We start from the raw sequence: 17,892 nt of genomic DNA, 5'->3' as shown, positions 1-17,892 counted from the left end.
GGTAGCAGGGTGTGCCTGGGTTCAGATGGATGTTGTAACGATCGTTCCAGTCCCGTCTGCAAATTGAAGATGTGACTGGGTCTGTATGTCTCTCCGTGCTCTCGACCACATCGCAGACAGTGCAGGGTCTGCCCTTGTATGCACAATTCTGGTCCATAAAATGTGCATGCTCCCATGTACCAGCAGATGCGATGTGATTATGGCGTTATCAAACCCTCTGACCAGAATTCCCATTAGTTCATGACATCGGCCGGTTTTTATTGAAGAGTAACTTGCATATTTTTTTTTTAGTTTAGGACCCCATGAAAAGTATCACATTTAGGCTGTGTGCCCACGTAGCGTTTAAGCGTTTCCGCAGCATTTTTAAATGCGCAATTCTGCCGCGGAAACGCTTAAAAAAGCATTCCAAGCGTTCCTAATAGAAAATGCACATGTTGTGCCAATGGTGTGTTTTTTTACCGCTGCGGAATCGCTTAACGGTAAAAAATGCAGCATGTTCATTAATTTTGCGGAATCGCCCGCAATTCCGCATACCATCAATTGTATGGGCAAAAACGCTTAGGAATACGCATGCAAAAATGCTTGACAAACGCTTAAAAAACCGCGTCAAAAACCGCATGCGTTTTCCCAGGAGCAGGGTGTGCAATTCTGCTCAGGAATATTCTGCTTGAGAATCGCCACGTGGGTACATAGCCTTAATAAAATTTAGATGTGACATTATTAATTGCCATTTACTAATTATTATTTTCATTCTAGGTGCTTCATCCAGCACCGCCGAGCTGCTGCCTCCCCCCAGTAACGCTGCCAACTGGACCGTGGGGCTGTCCACCGATAACGGCCATGACAGTGATCTGATGTTTGAGTTCAATGGCACACAAGCCGTCAAGGTTCCCGATGGGATTGTTACTGCCGACCTGAAGGAGCCGTTTGTTATATCAGTGTGGATGAGGCACGGACCAGGAGGACGCGACAAGGAGACGATCCTGTGTAATTCTGACAAGACAGGTACTGGATCCCCCTGTATACGATGTCATTAATCAGGGACGTCACTCTACATTAGGTGCAGATCTCAGGAACATATGCAGAAAGTGTATTCATTCGTCAGTCTCTGCCATTTGTAACTGTCTGAGACTTGTAGTTCCACAGCACCTTGGCTGCTCGTGGTAACCTCGTATTGTAGTGATGTATTTGAAGATCCATCCCGGCTCCTGCTTATTGATATGCCATATAGCATGGATTGATTTCTGTTTCCATGACGAGTTGTGAGCATCAGAGGCCTGGAAACTGCAATGCAGCAATTATCTAGGTGACATTATATCTGCCAGCAAGCCGCCTTATTGACCTGTTCTTATGTTTGCAAAACGACCCCCCCCTCCCCTAATTACACCATGTACATAGACATAGTGCATAGCAAAACGCTGCTTCTTTCACTAATAAGTACTGTGACTCCTGCGTCACCGATTTTTATACATGTAGCAGCGTACGTGGTCAGTGGACAGATAGAAAGCTGCTTATACTTATTATCTGCAGTGCCGGGAAGAAGAGCAGAAGGCTGGATATGGCTTCATTTCTGCGTCCACCTGAGCTGCTGCACAGAGGAGGCATTGATCTGACTGCACATTAATGGAGGAGCACAGAGCCCTGTTGTCTGTGGGAAGTGAAATGTGACCCCATGCGATCCCTGCCCTCCATTAATAGACTTTAAATTTTTTTTTTTTTACTAAAAATAAGTAAACCGAGCTCTGCTTGTGTCTCTGTGGGATATCTGATGCATGAGACTCGATCCTAGGTAAGTATTTTTTTTGTTTTGCCAAGGATTTAGAATAAATTCCCTCTAACTCCTGAAAGGTGATTGACAGGTGGCTAATGAGGCAAATAAGTTTTATCAAGGAGCTGACATATATTTTTCTCCCAACCACTTCATAATTCCATAATTACATAGTAATAACGATCTAATCCTGAATTATCCAATGTATCATATTCCACAGCTGAATTCATAGATTTGCAGGTTGATATTTAGTGCACAAGAAGTGGCCGTAAAACTGCTGCAAAATGGGTTTTATAGATAAAAGGGAAATTAGTGTTTCTCTATCGCTTCATTGGGGGACACAGGAAACCATGGGTGTATGCTGCTGCCATTAGGAGGCTAACACTATGCAGAAAATAGTTAGCTCCTCCCCAGTGTACACCCCACCGACCGGCACTAGGATAATCAGTTTAGCTTACTGTCAGTAGATGGTGGACATGGGTCTTTCACTAGACCCATATCTACCTCGGATTTCGTTGTTTTCCAGTAACGTCTCTTCTTTATCAGATGGATCTTCTCCTTTACCTCTGGAGGGATATAGAGTGAATGATCACAAATGTACTCCCACGTAGAGACTATGAGTACAGCATGTACTGCCTCTCCGTATCCTCATATGTCTAGTCGCCAGGACCCCGGTTCCTAACACAAAAGAGTGTTTAGGTGATCCGTTTTTGGTCCTGGCACCCTTCTCCTACCCACTCGCCCACCAGAGCCTCTCGGTTTAAGGAGTCATGTACGTCCCACATACTCAGATTCTTGGAATGCGTCAGATGGAGAGGTACATCTCTCTTTATCTCTCCCACTTTCTGCAAGATTCTGGTCCAGAGGTGTCGGAGGAGAAGATTTGAGTAATGAAGAAAGAAGGGGCTAAAGAAAGATGAAGATAAGAAGACATAGAGGAAGATGGAGGAAAACAACAGAAGAGGATGGATGAGTCTTACCTCCCCCTACCTCTCTTCCCAAAATTTTAATTCAGGGTTTTCTTCTCTATATAGGGCCTGTTTCCGCCTTTATTCTGGCGGTTACCTGACTGTGTGATAAATGACACTGTCCTCAGTACTGAATCTTCGCTTCCCTGTCTACTGGGTACCTTTTGCTGTATTTCATAGCTCGGAAAGGCTATTTCCGGGCCTTTGCTACTTATTTAGGCACCCGCTTCAGCGCGGCCTAGTCCCGGCGTTTGGCTCTGCCTCCTTCTCCTTAGTGTCTTCAGGAGGGCTTTTCTCCCATCCATTGATGACACATCTCTTCCTGGCTTCTGCGGTTAGCTCCGCTCACTCTTTCCGGCTCCATTGAGAGGGTTTCTCTGTCTCTTGCTCTGGCGGTTAGCTCCGCCTCTCCATCCAGTCTCAGTGAGCGGACTTTTCAGCCCACGCCCCTCCCTCTCTCTCTCTGCATCTCGGCATCTGCGTGCCTTTTCGCGGCACTGCCAGCCCTCCACCCGCTCTCTGTGGCCGCCATTTTCCGGTGGCTTTCTCCCCCTGGCCTCCACCGGCGGACATTTTTATCTCATTCCTCTTCCCCAGAGTCAGCTGTGGAGGTTTCGGATGTGCTGTCTGAGGGTTACCCGGACCTGGATTCTCACCTTGAATAGGAGAGACATGGTCCAGAGCCTCATCATGGCAGTCAAACTGACCTTTAACATTAAGGATACCGCTACGGAGCCAGCATAAAAGGCGGTTTCGTTTAGATGGTTGAGATCAGCTACAAAGGTCTTTGCCACTCATACAGAATTTGAGGATCTACTTTCCAAGTAACTGGACAACCCGACCAGCCGCTTCCAAAGAGGGAAGCGCCTCGGTATCCTATATCGCTTCTCTCCTGAACTCACTGAGAACTGGACCATTTCTCCGACTGTGGATCCTCCCGTTTCCAAACTTTTCACCAATACGGTCCCTACTCTCCCAGATGGAGCATCCCTCAAGTATACCAACGACAGACTCATCGAGTCCTTGGCAAGGTCAGCCTTTGAAGTGGTCGCCGCTACATTATGCCTTGCCTTTACCTCCACCTGGGTGGCAAAGACTATAGGCGCATGGGCTAAGCTTCTCCGTCAAGACATTCTTTCTGGAGCCTGAACGGAGAAATTGGCCGACCTCGCGGACTAAATCACTCTTGCAGGGAAGTACATGGTATCTGCCTCCATGGACGCCGCTGCATGTGCTGATCAGGCGTTCAGGAATATCGTGGCCATCCGAAGGACCATTTAGCTTAAGGCGTGGCAGGCGGACATATCCTCAAAAGAACAACAATAGTCGACAGCACATCAGAAAAACATCAGGATGCCCGCTCCAAGTCCATAGACCCAACTGGACAAAAATTAACTCAGAAAAGAAAAGGAACAGCATCCAATTCAGGTGCTGTTCCTCAATATATATATACACTCACTGGCCACTTTATTAGGTACACCATGCTAGTAAGGGGTTGGACCCCCTTTTGCCTTCAGAACTGCCTCAATTCTTCGTGGCAGAGATTCAACAAGGTGCTGGAAGCATTCCTCAGAGATTTTGGACCATATTGACATGATGGCATCACACAGTTGGCGCAGATTTGTCGGCTGCACATCCCTGATGCGAATCACCCGTTCCACCACATCCCAAAGATGCTCTATTGGATTGAGATCTGGTGACTGAGGAGGCCATTTGAGTACAGTAAACTCATTGTCATGTTCAAGAAACCAATCTGAGATGATTCGAGCTTTATGACATGGCGCATTATCCTGCTGAAAGTAGCCATCAGATGTTGGGTACATTGTGGTCATAAAGGGATGGACATGGTCAGCAACAATACTCAGGTAGGCTGTGGCGTTGCAACGATGCTCAATTGGTACCAAGGGGCCCAAAGAGTGCCCAGAAAAAATTCCCCACACCATGACACCACCACCACCAGCCTGAACCGTTGATACAAGGCAGGATGGATCCATGCTTTCATGTTGTTTACGCCAAATTCTGACCCTACCATCCGAATGTCGCAGCAGAAATCGAGACTCATCAGACCAGGCAATGTTTTTCCAATCTTCTACTGTCCAATTTCGATGAGCTTGTGCAAATTGTAGCCTCAGTTTCCTGTTCTTAGCTGAGAGGAGTGGTACCCAGTGTGGTCTTCTGCTGCTGTAGCCCATCTGCCTCAAAGTTCGACGCACTGTGCGTTCAGAGATGCTCTTCTGCCTACCTTGGTTGTAACGGGTGGCAATTTGAGTCACTGTTGCCTTTCTATCAGCTCGAACCAGTCTGCCCATTCTCCTCTGACCTCTGGCATCAACATGGCATTTCCGGCCACAGAACTGCCGCTCACTGGATTTTTTTTCTTTTTCGGACCATTCTCTGTAAACCCTAGAGATGGTTGTGCGTGAAAATCCCAGTAGATCAGCAGTTTCTGAAATTCTCAGACCAGCCCTTCTGGCACCAACAATCATGCCACGTTCAAAGGCACTCAAATCACCTTTCTTCCCCATACTGATGCTCGGTTTGAACTGCAGGAGATTGTCTTGACCATGTCTACATGCCTAAATGCACTGAGTTGCCGCCATGTGATTGGCTGATTAGAAATTAAGTCTTAACACACAGTTGGACAGGTGTACCTAATAAAGTGGCCAGTGAGTGTATATTACTTGATAAAGTCCCTTACCAACTTGCCTTTCCAGGGTTCCCGTCTGTTTGGTTCCAAGTTAGACCAAATTATTAAGGAGGCCACCGGAGGGACGAGCTCTCTCCTTCCTCAGGCCAAACCTGTCGTTATCCTTTGTCACAGGAGTTTCGGCACTTTCAACGTTTCCTTTCAACAGAGGAGTTCTCCCACCAAGAGAAGTCACAGGCTTACCAGGTTAGGAAAAAGGTTTCCTTTAAATCCTCCTCCGGGCGTTTCCGTGACGCGAGGAGTAGATCCCCCAGGAACAGTCCTGGTGGATTTTCCTCAGCGTGATTCGTGGATCTAAGATTGCTGAATGTAGGAGTTTTTGTCTTTTCAAGATGGAGTCTTTTTGTTCAGTAATTGCTTCCTGGGAACCACAGGAGTTTTTTGTTCCATGGAAGCCTTTATCCATGTCCATTTTATCGCCTTCTTTTCGGGCTCTCCACCACTCCCAGAGTCTCGCAGAGACTGTGGCAGCAGTTTTGCACATTCTGTGGATCACAGTTTCAGTGCTCATCCCTTCCCTTACCTCGCCGACATTCTCATCATGGCTCTGTCCATCATTCTTGATTCCCTTCCTTTCGTCTGGCTCGGACTCATCCTCGGTATCGCTCTCTCATCATCTTACCTGGTCAGAGTGATGTGTTGATGTGTGTCTATCCAGCTAAGGCCGCCCCCCCCCTTTTTCGAGACATGGGCTCGTGCGTTTAAAGACCTTCCAGCCTCCAGGTCAGCGAATGAGCGCTTGATCCGGATGGCAATTGTAGGTTTACTGGGTCATAGCAGAACGCCTTCTTCTGAGTTTAAGGCACACTCTACCCCGGCAGTGGATGCGTCCTGGCGGTACACATAGGACCTATGCCCTACACCTCTGCAGGACTATAATCGATCCTCCACATGTTCGCAAAATTTTTCAGTCTATGCCTACGCTTCGGCGGATGGCGGCTTAGGTACAAAGACTTTGCAGGCGGCGGTGGTGAGTTCTCCGACCTGATTGGAGATGACTGCTGTTCCCTCCCCTTGAGTACTGCTTTGGGACGTCCCGTGGTTTCCTGTGTACCCAGTGAAGCGATAGAGAAAGCCGGATTTTTGGTTGCTTACCATTAAATCTGTTTCTCTGAGCCTTTGTTGGGGGACACAGCACCCTCCCATGTTTAACAGCTCTGTTTATTGTATTACATTGTTACAGTTTAGGTTTCTGTGGTTTCTTTCTCTTTTACATGTTGCTTCTCCTATTGCTTTCTCACTAACTGATTATCCTAGTGTCGGTCAGTGGGGTGTATACTGCAGAGGAGGAGCTCTTTTCTCCATAGTGTTAGCCTCCTAGTGGCAGCCTACACCCATGGTTTCCTAAGTCCCCCAATGAAGGCTCCTAGAAACAGATTTTACGGTAAGCAACCAAACATCCTGTTTTCCTCTGTCAGGTGATTTAAGGCCTATTCACAGGAGCGCTCATTCCCGATCATCGCCCCTGTAAACGTGCCCCGTGACTAGCCACAAACAATTTGTCATTTATCAGCAGATTGCATCCTTCATGTGGACAGAAAAGTCAAGCAGCACATCCCATCGTGTAAGCAGGGAACGTGCTGCCGACAGTAATGTAGGCTGTGCGTGGGTGTGCGATCGTAGTAATGATCCTTCATGACCATAAACTGTACACATATACGATGCTCGCCACGTTCTGATCATCATCCGGTATCATTCGCTTCTCGCTCCTACTGTTTATTAGTAGTATTAGAAACTGACTAATCACCATTTTGGTTGTTGCATGAGGGGAGCAAATTGGATTTTTATTCCATTTATAAGATCCCTTCATATTTTTTATTAAAATATACCTGTGAATAAACCCAACGTGCACAATGACGCTCTCACCTGATGTGCGGTATGGTTTTGCAGGATTTGGGACCGGTCACGGACTCGCTCCTCGCTGTTCACTGATCTTTTGCCATTTGTCTTCTGCTTCCTGCCTAGATATGAATCGACACCATTACTCTCTCTATGTTCACAACTGCAAGCTGGGTTTCCTGTTCCGACAAGAACCCACAGAGGAGAAATTGTACAAACCCGCAGAGTTTCACTGGAAGTTAAACCAGGTACGGGGCTTTTGTTATGTCTTGTAATGCGCCGCACAGATCCTCCAGATGGGAGCGATGTGGATGCCGCCACGTGTGCGAGGTGGGTAACATGCGGCCTAAGGACACATTCACTAGTGTAGACGCACAAGATGCAATGTATTATTGGATCGATCCAAGACCAGTCCCTGAAGATGATGTTAATAGCTAAAATTACTTCTATTAGCTGAGGGGGGAATCTCCAGGACAGCCGGAAATGTCTAATTTGTGAAGGAAGGGCTGCAGACTGCAGCAACTAGGCCGTCCTCAGATCGCTCCTGCAGCTCTTATACCATAGAATTTCCACAGAAGCAGTTCCTGAGTGAATTCTGACTGCTGTTTGGTTTTCTTCTTTAAATTTGTGATTTTCTGAAATTTCAGACAGAAGAATGAAAAATAACTACAAAACCGGTCTCTGTCCTGACTTAGCGTTGTGCATCTTCCCCTCGGGTGTGGCTGCTTCTGCAGCAGATTGCGGTAGGCAGCGCGGGTCGCTTGTTACTGCACAGCAAACATGATTTCCAATAAACACTTGCAGACGAGCCTCGCTGTCACATTGCAGAGCACAGCTCCGAGGGGAAATATCAGGAATTTAGTGTACCTCAAGAGGCTCTTTGTCAATATTTAGAGAGGCTGCAGGCCCCTGCAGAGATGCTCAATCACAGACTGACACGTGGTCTGACCGGTGCAAACCCTCCCACGGCCGGGCTGCAACTACAGATATCATAGGAGGTTACATTCACTTGAAAACTAAAGAGTAAGTAACCAAAAGGCAGGATTCTCATTTTGCCTAAAATTAAAAAAAATTCTCAGCTCCAATTAGTGGATGACGACATAAAACAATTTGCAGGAGGTGAAGTCTGTCTTGCTCCCCCCGTTCCCCCATTCCTAGAATGGCAGTACGTTGCATCTCGCCACCTGCTTCTGATATTTTCACTACTGAAGCCCTTCGATGCTAGTGGTTGTTACACTATCTGCCCCAGGGGGCTGCAGTCAGATGCCAATGTGACCTTATGCCGCTTCCTAGTAGGATCAACTTGTACCGTTCTCGACTTCATGTCTTCAGTGTAACCAGATACCAGGCCGTTCTGCCCTCCTGGTGCCCGCTGTACCTGTACCAATGGTGTGAATGTCATCAGCGGGCATGGAGGTCACTTTAGTTTTTGGTTCTCTGAAGACATTCTCATACTGTTCTGTTTTTCCTGCATTGAAGATTGACATCTGACTGATCATATTTTACTCAATATTTGGCTTTGATAACGGCAGCCAATGGACCTTTTCACAGCAGCCGTTGATAGAGTCCCAGTTCTAAAGCATCGCAAAAACCATGGGACCATGGTGAAGTAGGGAAAGTCCTGCATAAGTGACCTGTGTAGCGCTAGAGCCAGTGCTTGGCTGATTAATTCCCAGGCAGCCGGAGCTGTAATGGTAGAAGACCGTAAAACAAACTTTGATTGCCTCAATTAAGAGAGATTAAAGTATCCCCCCCCATCCTCCGATCAGGTTTAGGTGACCCTGTGTAGTTAACCTTGTGGGTCAAAGCTTTTCTTCTTCATATACTCTAAGCTTTTTTTTTAGTGACCCAAGACATAACAATGGTAAATAGTATAATGAATATATAGTAACATAGTTTTGAAGGCTGAAGGAAGACCTTATGTCCATCTAGTTCGGCCTGTTTTTAGTGCAGCTGTTCTGCATTGTTGATCCTGGGGAAGGCAAAAAACCCACAGAGTAGAAGCCAATTTTCTCCATAGGGAAAAAAATTCCTTCCCCTAAGGCCTCTTTCACACTTCAGTTTTTTCCAATCAGTCACAATCCGCCAGGTTTTGAAAAAAACGGATCCTCAATTTTCTTTTGAGGATCCGTTTTTTTTCTCCATTGACTTTCATTAATGGCGGATTGTGACGAATTGCTGTCCGTTGCATCCGTTTTTTTTGAGGATCCGCCAAAAGTTGCTGTCCGTCACCATCCTCTAAGATTTCAAAACGGAGCTTGCAACGTTTTTTTTTCTGGCGGATCCTCCAGACACTCATTTAACCCAAAATTCTTTCTGGGTGCCGGACAAAAAAAAAATTCTCTCTCTCTCTCTCTCATTCTTCATTTTGCGGATCCGTCAAAAAAACGGATGGGTGGCATCCGTTGTCATCAGTTCTAAAACGGATCCTGCATCTGTCCTTTTGGCGGATTTTGACTGATGCAAAAAACTGAAGTGTGAAAGAGGCCTTAGCTGGGTCAACCATCTACCTATAATATTCTGTTATTCGTAACCTTCTATACTGTTACTCACAAGAAAAGCATCCATTCCTTTCTTAAATTCATTCAGTGAGTTGGCCATCACCACTTCCTCAGGAAGAGAATTCCAGAGCCTCACTGCTCTTACCGTGAAGAACCCTCTTCTATGCTGGTGCAGAAATAGAATAAAAAAATAAAAATGTGTTATTAAAAATTAATGATAATGAAAAAAGGCTACACGTTTTTCTCTCTAGATCTATATCTATCTATCTATCTATCTATCTATATACATCACAGTAATTTGCATGCACACCCAAAACAAATTAACCTCCCCCACCCACCCCCCCAAAAAAAAAAAAGTTAGTTATGGCTGAAGAAATTTAGAGACATAAAAAGTGTGAAGTTGGTAATTAAAGCGCTCGTCCGGTCTCAGAAGAAAAGTCTGCATTCACTGTGCTGAATAGTGACAGTGTCAGGATTCCCTGGTACGGTACGAGTGGGCAATCACATGATGACATGTATGTGATTTTCACACTTGCGGCCTGCTGCCAACAATCTTTTGTATTGAGAGCGGCCAGGAGAGACAATTCGGCAGCGACCACAAAGTTGCACACTGTCACATTTCAGCAGCCTGACTGCAGAATTTTCTCCTGTGCCTGGACATTGCCTTTACACCATTCACATAACCTCAGTGACAGTACTGACGATAGCCAGACTTTCCCTGACATAGAGGTTGCATTTGCTTCCCATCTTCTCATCTACTGTAAATGGCACCTCGTCATCAGCGCTTCATGTGGGAATGTTGTGGTTTGTGATTTTTTTTTTTTTTTATGTCCCTCATAGACGACTTGAAATTCATAAGAAATGAATGACGCTCTCATGTTTTTGTGTCCCCAGGCCTGTGACAAGGAATGGCATCACTATGTCCTGACCATTGACTTACCCACAGTCACGCTCTATGTCGATGGTGTTTCATACGATCCTTCCACCGTGACGGAGGATTACCCGCTACATCCCACTAAACTGGACACTCAGCTGGTGGTGGGCGCATGCTGGCAAGGTAACAGTCCAGTCTGTAATCTGTAGGGCTGAGTATGTCTGTAAGGCCGGAGTCACACTGGCGAGGGATACGGGAGAGTGAGAGGCGCAAAAAGCACGCATTAGACACGGACAAATGATTCTCTATGGGGTCCCTCGCACCAGCCGTATATTTCTCATCCGTATTCTACGCTCCGTGCCAATCGCAGCATGCTACGATTGTCAGAGTACTACGCCCGTAGTACGCCAATGCAAGTCTATGGGTGCGCAAAAAATACGGATTACACACGGACCACACGTGTGACTTGCGAGAAATACGCACCTGGTGTCTTTTAGCAAAGCTGGTAATTCAGTGCGCTATACAGTAAGCTCACACTGACAGGTTTAATAAAGAAAGAAAGAATAGATATAGACACATAGAATATATATATATATATATATATATATATATGCATTCTATGAGTCTATATCTATTCTTTGCTTTCTGTTATAAAACCTGTCATAGGGCTCTATTATATGTCCATTTTCCAAGGTGACGAGAAAATCTCGCCATACGGATTACATACGGATGCTCACATGCCCAAAATACGCAACCACACCTTGATTACGGATGACATACGGAGCACTGTTTAGGGGTCATTCATCCGTATTACGCATGTAAAATACTGACCGTATTTTGCGTCGGTTAGTGTGACCCCGGCCTTAGGCTCCTCATAGACTGATCAGTGACGTGATGTGTGGGACCATCAGGCGGTCTTGTGCTTTACACATTTTTCTCTTCTATTGATCTCCGTGTTGGTAACTGAAAGATTAAGGAATATTATATACAGTTGTGGCCAAAAGTATTGACACCCCTGCAATTCTGTCAGATAATACTCAGTTTATTCCTGAAAATGATTGCAAACACAAATTCTTTGGTATTATTATCTTCATTTAATCTGTCTTAAATGAAAAAACACAAAAGAGAATGAAGCAAAAAGCAAAACATTGATCATTTCACACAAAACTCCAAAAATGGGCCAGACAAAAGTATTGGCACCCTCAGCCTAATACTTGGTTGCACAACCTTTAGCCAACATAACCGCGACCAACCGCTTCCGGTAACCATCAATGAGTTTCTTACAATGCTCTGCTGGAATTTTAGACCATTCTTCTTTGGCAAACTGCTCCAGGTCCCTGATATTAGAAGGGTGCCTTCTCCAAACTGCCATTTTTAGATCTCTCCACAGGGGTTCTATGGGATTCAGGTCTGGACTCATTGCTGGCCACCTTAGAAGTCTCCAGTGCTTTCTCTCAAACCATTTTCTAGTGCTTTTTGAAGTGTGTTTTGGGTCATTGTCCTGCTGGAAGAGAAGACCCATGACCTCTGAGGGAGACCCAGCTTTCTCACACTGGGCCGTACATTATGCTGCAAAATTTGTTGGTAGTCTTCAGACTTCATAATGCCATGCACACGGTCAAGCAGTCCAGTGCCAGAGGCAGCAAAGCAACCCCAAAACATCAGGGAACCTCCACCATGTTTGACTGTAGGGACCGTTTTCTTTTCTTTGAATGCCTCTTTTTTTCTCCTGTAAACTCTATGTTGATGCCTTTGCCCAAAAAGCCCTACTTTTGTGTCATCTGACCAGAGAACATTCTTCCAAAACGTTTTAGGCTTTTTCAGGTAAGTTTTGGCAAACTCCAGCCTGGCTTTTTTATGTCTCGGGGTAAGAAATGGGGTCTTCCTGGGTCTCCTACCATACAGTCCCTTTTCATTCAGATGTCGACGGATAGTACGAGTTGACACTATTGTACCCTCGGACTGCAGGGCAGCTTGAACTTGTTTGGATGTTAGTCGAGGTTCTTTATCCAACATCCGCACAATCTTGCGTTGAAATCTCTTGTCAATTTTTCTTTTCCAGCCACATCTAGGGAGGTTAGCCACAGTGCCATGGGCTTTAACCTTTTGATGACACTGCGCACGGTAGACACAGGAACATTCAGGTCTTTGGAGATGGACTTGTAGCCTGGAGATTGCTCATGCTTCCTCACAATTTGGTTTCTCAAGTCCTCAGACAGTTCTTTGGTCTTCTTTCTTTTCTCCATGCTCAAAGTGGTACACACAGGACAGAGGTTGAGTCAACTTTAATCCATGTCAACTGGCTGCAAGTGTTATTTAGTTATTGCCAACACCTGTTAGGTGCCACAGGTAAGTTACAGGTGCTGTTAATTACACAAGTTAGAGAAGCATCACATGATTTTTCGAACAGTGCCAATACTTTTGTCCACCCTTTGTTTTATGTTTGGTGTGGAATTATATCCAATTTGGCTTTAGGACAATTCTTTTTGTGTTTTTTCCATTTAAGACAAATTAAATGAAGATAATAATACCAAAGAATGTGTTTGCAATCATTTTCAGGAAGAAACAGTATTATCTGACAGAATTGCAGGGGTGTCAATACTTTTGGCCACAACTGTAGACCAGCAGTGACTACCAACTGCTGTGAAACTACAACTTCCAGCATCGTGCTGGAGAAGGACTGGCTGGAGACTACTGACCTTATACAGGGTGTTAGGGTCAGTCCTACGTAACTATGCGTTACAGATCTCTCATGTCGATATCCACTGACATTCACTACATGCTACGCTGCGATATACTCTGATTTGTATTCTTTCTTTCTTTGAGTGGAGAAATGATAGTTTACATTCGACTGCTGCAATCCTGCCCCGAAATCGTCCTGCCCTCGCTGCCCGGCATGTGTGCCTGAGCTTATTCAATCAGCCTTGCAGCTGTATGAGCAGGACATCAGGATGGGTTTTCAGCATCTGAAAAGTCAAGTATGTTCCCATTCAATGACAGCAAGCAGAGTAAATGTTGATGAACTGAAAGACAAAGTACATAAGAAAATTGCAGTAGTTAAAAGTCAGGGGTCACTTAAAGGGGATCTCAGGAAGAGAAGACACAGACTATTATTAGGATCAGCCATTAATTTGTGCGGTTCCGATATTCAGCACCTTCACTGATGAGTGGATTGAAGTGATGGCGATGAGGTGCTGTGCCCCCTGTAATCTAACTGGGGGGGGGCACAGAGACGGATCTGGTATGTGTGGCAGACAGACCTCTTTAGTGTGTTGCTGGACACTTGGATGCCAGTAGTTGAGCTATTCATAGCGTCATTACCATGCACATCAGGCCATGTGTCTGTCGTGGCTTCTGCGTGTGTGTATTCTGCTGGATTGTGTTGCAGAGGTCACCATTTATCTAGACCTGAGCACGGGCCGCAGCCGGCGCTCCCTCAGCTGCGCGTCCTCTCTTATCACAGTGCATTTATTATCATAACCTGATGTCGGTGTTACAATGTCCTTAACCCTGTGGTCACTTCCCTTGTTTGTCCCCTCTTCTCTGCAGAGTATTCAGAAAGTGGAAATGTCAGTGAGCCAATGCCAGAGAGCGATGCAGGTGGCTGCAGTTCATCCCCATCCTCCTCCACCGCACAGACATTTCACCTCATTCACACCCCGCATGAAAAGCAAAACTCATTTCTCGCTTTATTTTCGGGGTTTACTTCTGTCCGGATTCTGTTTTCAGGCTTTTATTTATTTAGTTTTTTTAATCTTTCCCTTTGTGTAACTCGGGAGCAATTCTAAGGCTGGGTTCACACGTAGCGGAACTCTCGCGGAAATTACCGCAATAATTCCGGAATTCCATTCCGCAGGAAAATCGCATTTTAAATTCCCGCGATTTCCCGCGGAAAAACTAGCATTTTACAAGCGTAATTAGCTTGCAGAATTGCTAGCGTTTTCCAAGCGATCTGGAGCATCGCTTGGAGAACTGATTGACAGGTTGGTCAAGCTCGTCAAACATAGTGTTTCACGAGTGTGACCAACTTTTTACTATTGAGGCCGCCTATTCGGCATCAATAGTAAAAGATAGAATGTAAAGAATAATAATAATAAAAAAATATAGTTATTGTCACCTTCCGACGTCCCGTGCAGCCTTCTCGCCTCCTTCCACGCTCCCGGTCCCAGTAATCCTTTGCGACAATTACCGCGATGACGTCTGTTCTCGCTGGATCGCGACGTCTCGCGGTCATTCGCGACGACGTCGCGCGAATGACCGCGAGACTTCGCGATCCCGTGAGAACGGACGTCATCGCTTGCAAAGGCTTACTGGGACCGGGAGCGTGGAGAGAGGCGGGAAGGCTGCGCGGGACGTGGTAAGGTGAGAATAACAATATTTTTTATTTTAAATTCTATTTTTTACAGGGATATGGTACCCAAAGCCCAGAGGACAGTCTCCTCTCCTCCGGACCGTGGTTACAATCCGCAAATGTTCTGCTTACTTTTCGCATGGTGTGCACAGCCACATGCAGAACAATGAATTCCTATTGGTGCAGAATTAATGAGCATGCTGCGTTTTTTACCGCAAAGCGATTCCGCCGAGGTAAAAACCGCAGCATAAGCACAGCATTGCGGAATCCCATAGGAATGCATGGGATTCTTATTTTTCGCGGTTAAAACCGCCGCGGAAACGCGAAAAAACCGCCACGTGTGAACTCAGCCTAACATAGTCCATTCTGTATGTGTAATGCCGGAGGGAGAAATGAGAGGAATGCTAGTCTGTAGAGACATAATCAGTCCCACATACATGAAATATGCCCAATGCAGGGACACAATGAGGAGCATAGTACAAAGGCAAAGCAACCAATGGTCATCCAGCTGTAAGGCTGCCTGGGACTTGTGGTACCAAGGGCCAACATTCCCTTATATGTAATTTTAGCTACACTTCAGATGCATCGTCAGACGGTGCACCATCGTGTACATGTAAAGGCTAAATCCAATACAAGCATTACTGATGCTCTGAGGCGGAAGTGTCGGGGAGCAACAAGAAGTCATAGTGCCCTTGTCTTCACAGTGTGATCGCAGCATCGGGCTCTTCTGCACTCCTGATGCCACTTTTAGTACAGGAGAATAGTTCTTGACTCCCTCAATTTAGGCGCCAACTTATACCATGCTTTTTCTATCTCCACTTCCACCGGTCACCTCCAGGGTCATCTGCATGTCCTCTCCCACTCGTGGTCCCTGGATGCAGCCAGGTTTGCACCACGACTGGACGGTACTAACCTGCATGTGGCGCTGTAACATCTTTTGAAGGAGAACAGTAAACCCAAATAGCAGAGATACTGAACTGCTCTCTACTTTTTTATGTCAAGGTGGGGAGCAGCACATGACCCAGTTCTTCCGTGGAAACCTCGCAGGGTTGATGATTCGTTCTGGAAAGCTAGAAAGCAAGAAGGTCATTGACTGCTTGTATACCTGCAAGGAGGGACTGGAGTCCCCACCCGCTGATGGAGTTGATAAAGGGATTAAGGTGAGTCCAGACGGGCAAAGACTAAAAGTGATAGCATTCAAATTCTGTACTAATAATTAAAAATCTACCTCACCTGTATTATACTCCAGAGCTGCGCTCACTATTCTGCTGGTGCAGTCACTGTGTGCATCACCACGTTGTAATCTTCTGAATTGACTTTTGCAGGTCTCCACTTTAACCGTCGAAGGAGATGACATTGATCGCTTTGACCAAGCAATGCAGCGCATCTCCTACCTGAATACCCGCCAGTTCCCCACCCCCGGTATCAGACGTCTTAAGATCACAACTACAGTGAAGTACGTGGTCCTACAGCCCCTGGGGGGTGCACTGCCACATCCAGATCTTGAAGTGTGGGGTCACATTGCTGCAGCTGCCACATTATTTTTTTCCTTGTTTCCCATCATGGGGGTCTCCTACTTCGTTCTTCACTAGGATGTGAGATGACACAGGATTTCCTATATTCTGTCATTATACATATGGGGTCGGGCCCCGGGGATGTGTAGGATTTACAATATGTAGATTAATGTCGCCTTCTCTCACCACCGCTTTGCACTTGTGCCGCAGATGCTTTAACGAAGAGACCTGTATCAGAATTCCAGACGTGGACGGCTACGTCATGGTACTACAGCCCGAGGAGCCCAAAATCAGTGTCAGCGGCATCGACCACTTTGCCCGTTCTGCCTCTGAGTTTGAGGGCACAGAAGGGGTGACCCTGTTCCCTGAGCTGCGTATCATCAGCACCATCACACGCGAGGTAGAGGCCGAGGGGGAAGGAGACGAGGACCCCACAGGTTTGTGACTGTATGATAGGTGGTATGTGGGGACCATCTGTGGTGCTCAGATTCAGATCATGGACTGGAAGACTGAGAGAGCTCCAGAACAGTTGTCCATGAGCTCGATGCTAAATCTGAGCAAGAGGCAACAGTGAAACTAAAGCCTGGGAACATCCTTTGCACCTAAAGTTTTCTTTAAGCTATGCATTGAGTTGTTAAGAATGTCCTATTTGTCATTTTCTCCCCAACAGTCCAGGAATCTCTGGTGTCAGAGGAAATCATGCACAACTTGGACACCTGTGAAATCAGCGTGGTGGGGGAGGCCCTGAACCCCGAGCAGGAAAGTCTCCAGCTGGACCTTACCCACCTGCAGCAGAAGGGCCTGGAGATGAGCTCCTCCAACCAAGGCATCGTTATCACAGGTCGGCCCATCCTCTGCACTGCTGTGCTTGTCTCTCAGCTGCTACTTATTAGCCGGGATGTTCGTTGTCTAGGGCTCTTTGTAGGCCGTGTTCCCACGTAGCATAAGCGCTGCATTTTTTTTTTTTTTTTTTAATTTTTGTGCAGAAAATCTTCACTGAACAGTCCAATCAAAGTGTATGTGATGTCAGGAAAAGTCCTGCCTGCTGTGTTTGTTTTTTGTTTTTATTTTTTTATAGCATATTTTCTCTATAGGATTCTATGAGGATCTATAAAAAATGTAATTGCATTTGACAGTGCAGAATCCGGCATTTCTGTACTGAAAAATACATTATAAAAATGGAAAAGGTATGAAAAAAAAATAGCAAAAATCGGAGCAAGATGACTCAGCACGAGATCATGGCTGTAAGGTCTGGTGCATGGGTCTTGTAGTTTCCAGCGGAGTGTGGACTGTATCTGGGAGGATGCAGGAATAGACGCCGCTCTGCTCCCGGGGGTCAGTCATGGCTGGGAAACGTGCCATGTTATGTA

At 46.0% G+C, this 17,892-nt stretch overlaps 1 protein-coding gene across 4 annotated transcripts in view; it reads left to right on the top strand.

The window, feature by feature from the left end:
- The window catches only part of CLSTN1 (calsyntenin 1), a 121,815-nt gene that overhangs the window by 83,824 nt on the left and 20,099 nt on the right, over window positions 1–17,892 (top strand). For 2 of the 4 annotated variants that reach the window (XM_073585000.1, XM_073585001.1), the window contains 8 exons: window positions 757–1,005; window positions 7,409–7,530; window positions 10,678–10,840; window positions 14,207–14,257; window positions 16,011–16,168; window positions 16,334–16,464; window positions 16,733–16,959; window positions 17,193–17,363. In XM_073585000.1, the coding sequence (XP_073441101.1) occupies window positions 757–1,005; window positions 7,409–7,530; window positions 10,678–10,840; window positions 14,207–14,257; window positions 16,011–16,168; window positions 16,334–16,464; window positions 16,733–16,959; window positions 17,193–17,363 (1,272 nt within the window). The remainder of the gene's footprint in view (window positions 1–756; window positions 1,006–7,408; window positions 7,531–10,677; window positions 10,841–14,206; window positions 14,258–16,010; window positions 16,169–16,333; window positions 16,465–16,732; window positions 16,960–17,192; window positions 17,364–17,892) is intronic. The other 2 variants (XM_073585004.1, XM_073585003.1) reach the window with 1 other exon arrangement.

This window comes from Dendrobates tinctorius, unplaced genomic scaffold (assembly GCF_039654945.1).
Source record: "Dendrobates tinctorius isolate UK_male_01 unplaced genomic scaffold, ASM3965494v1 ptg000086l, whole genome shotgun sequence".
Lineage (NCBI taxonomy): Eukaryota > Metazoa > Chordata > Amphibia > Anura > Dendrobatidae > Dendrobates > Dendrobates tinctorius.
This window is presented reverse-complemented; position numbering and strand designations above follow the sequence as displayed.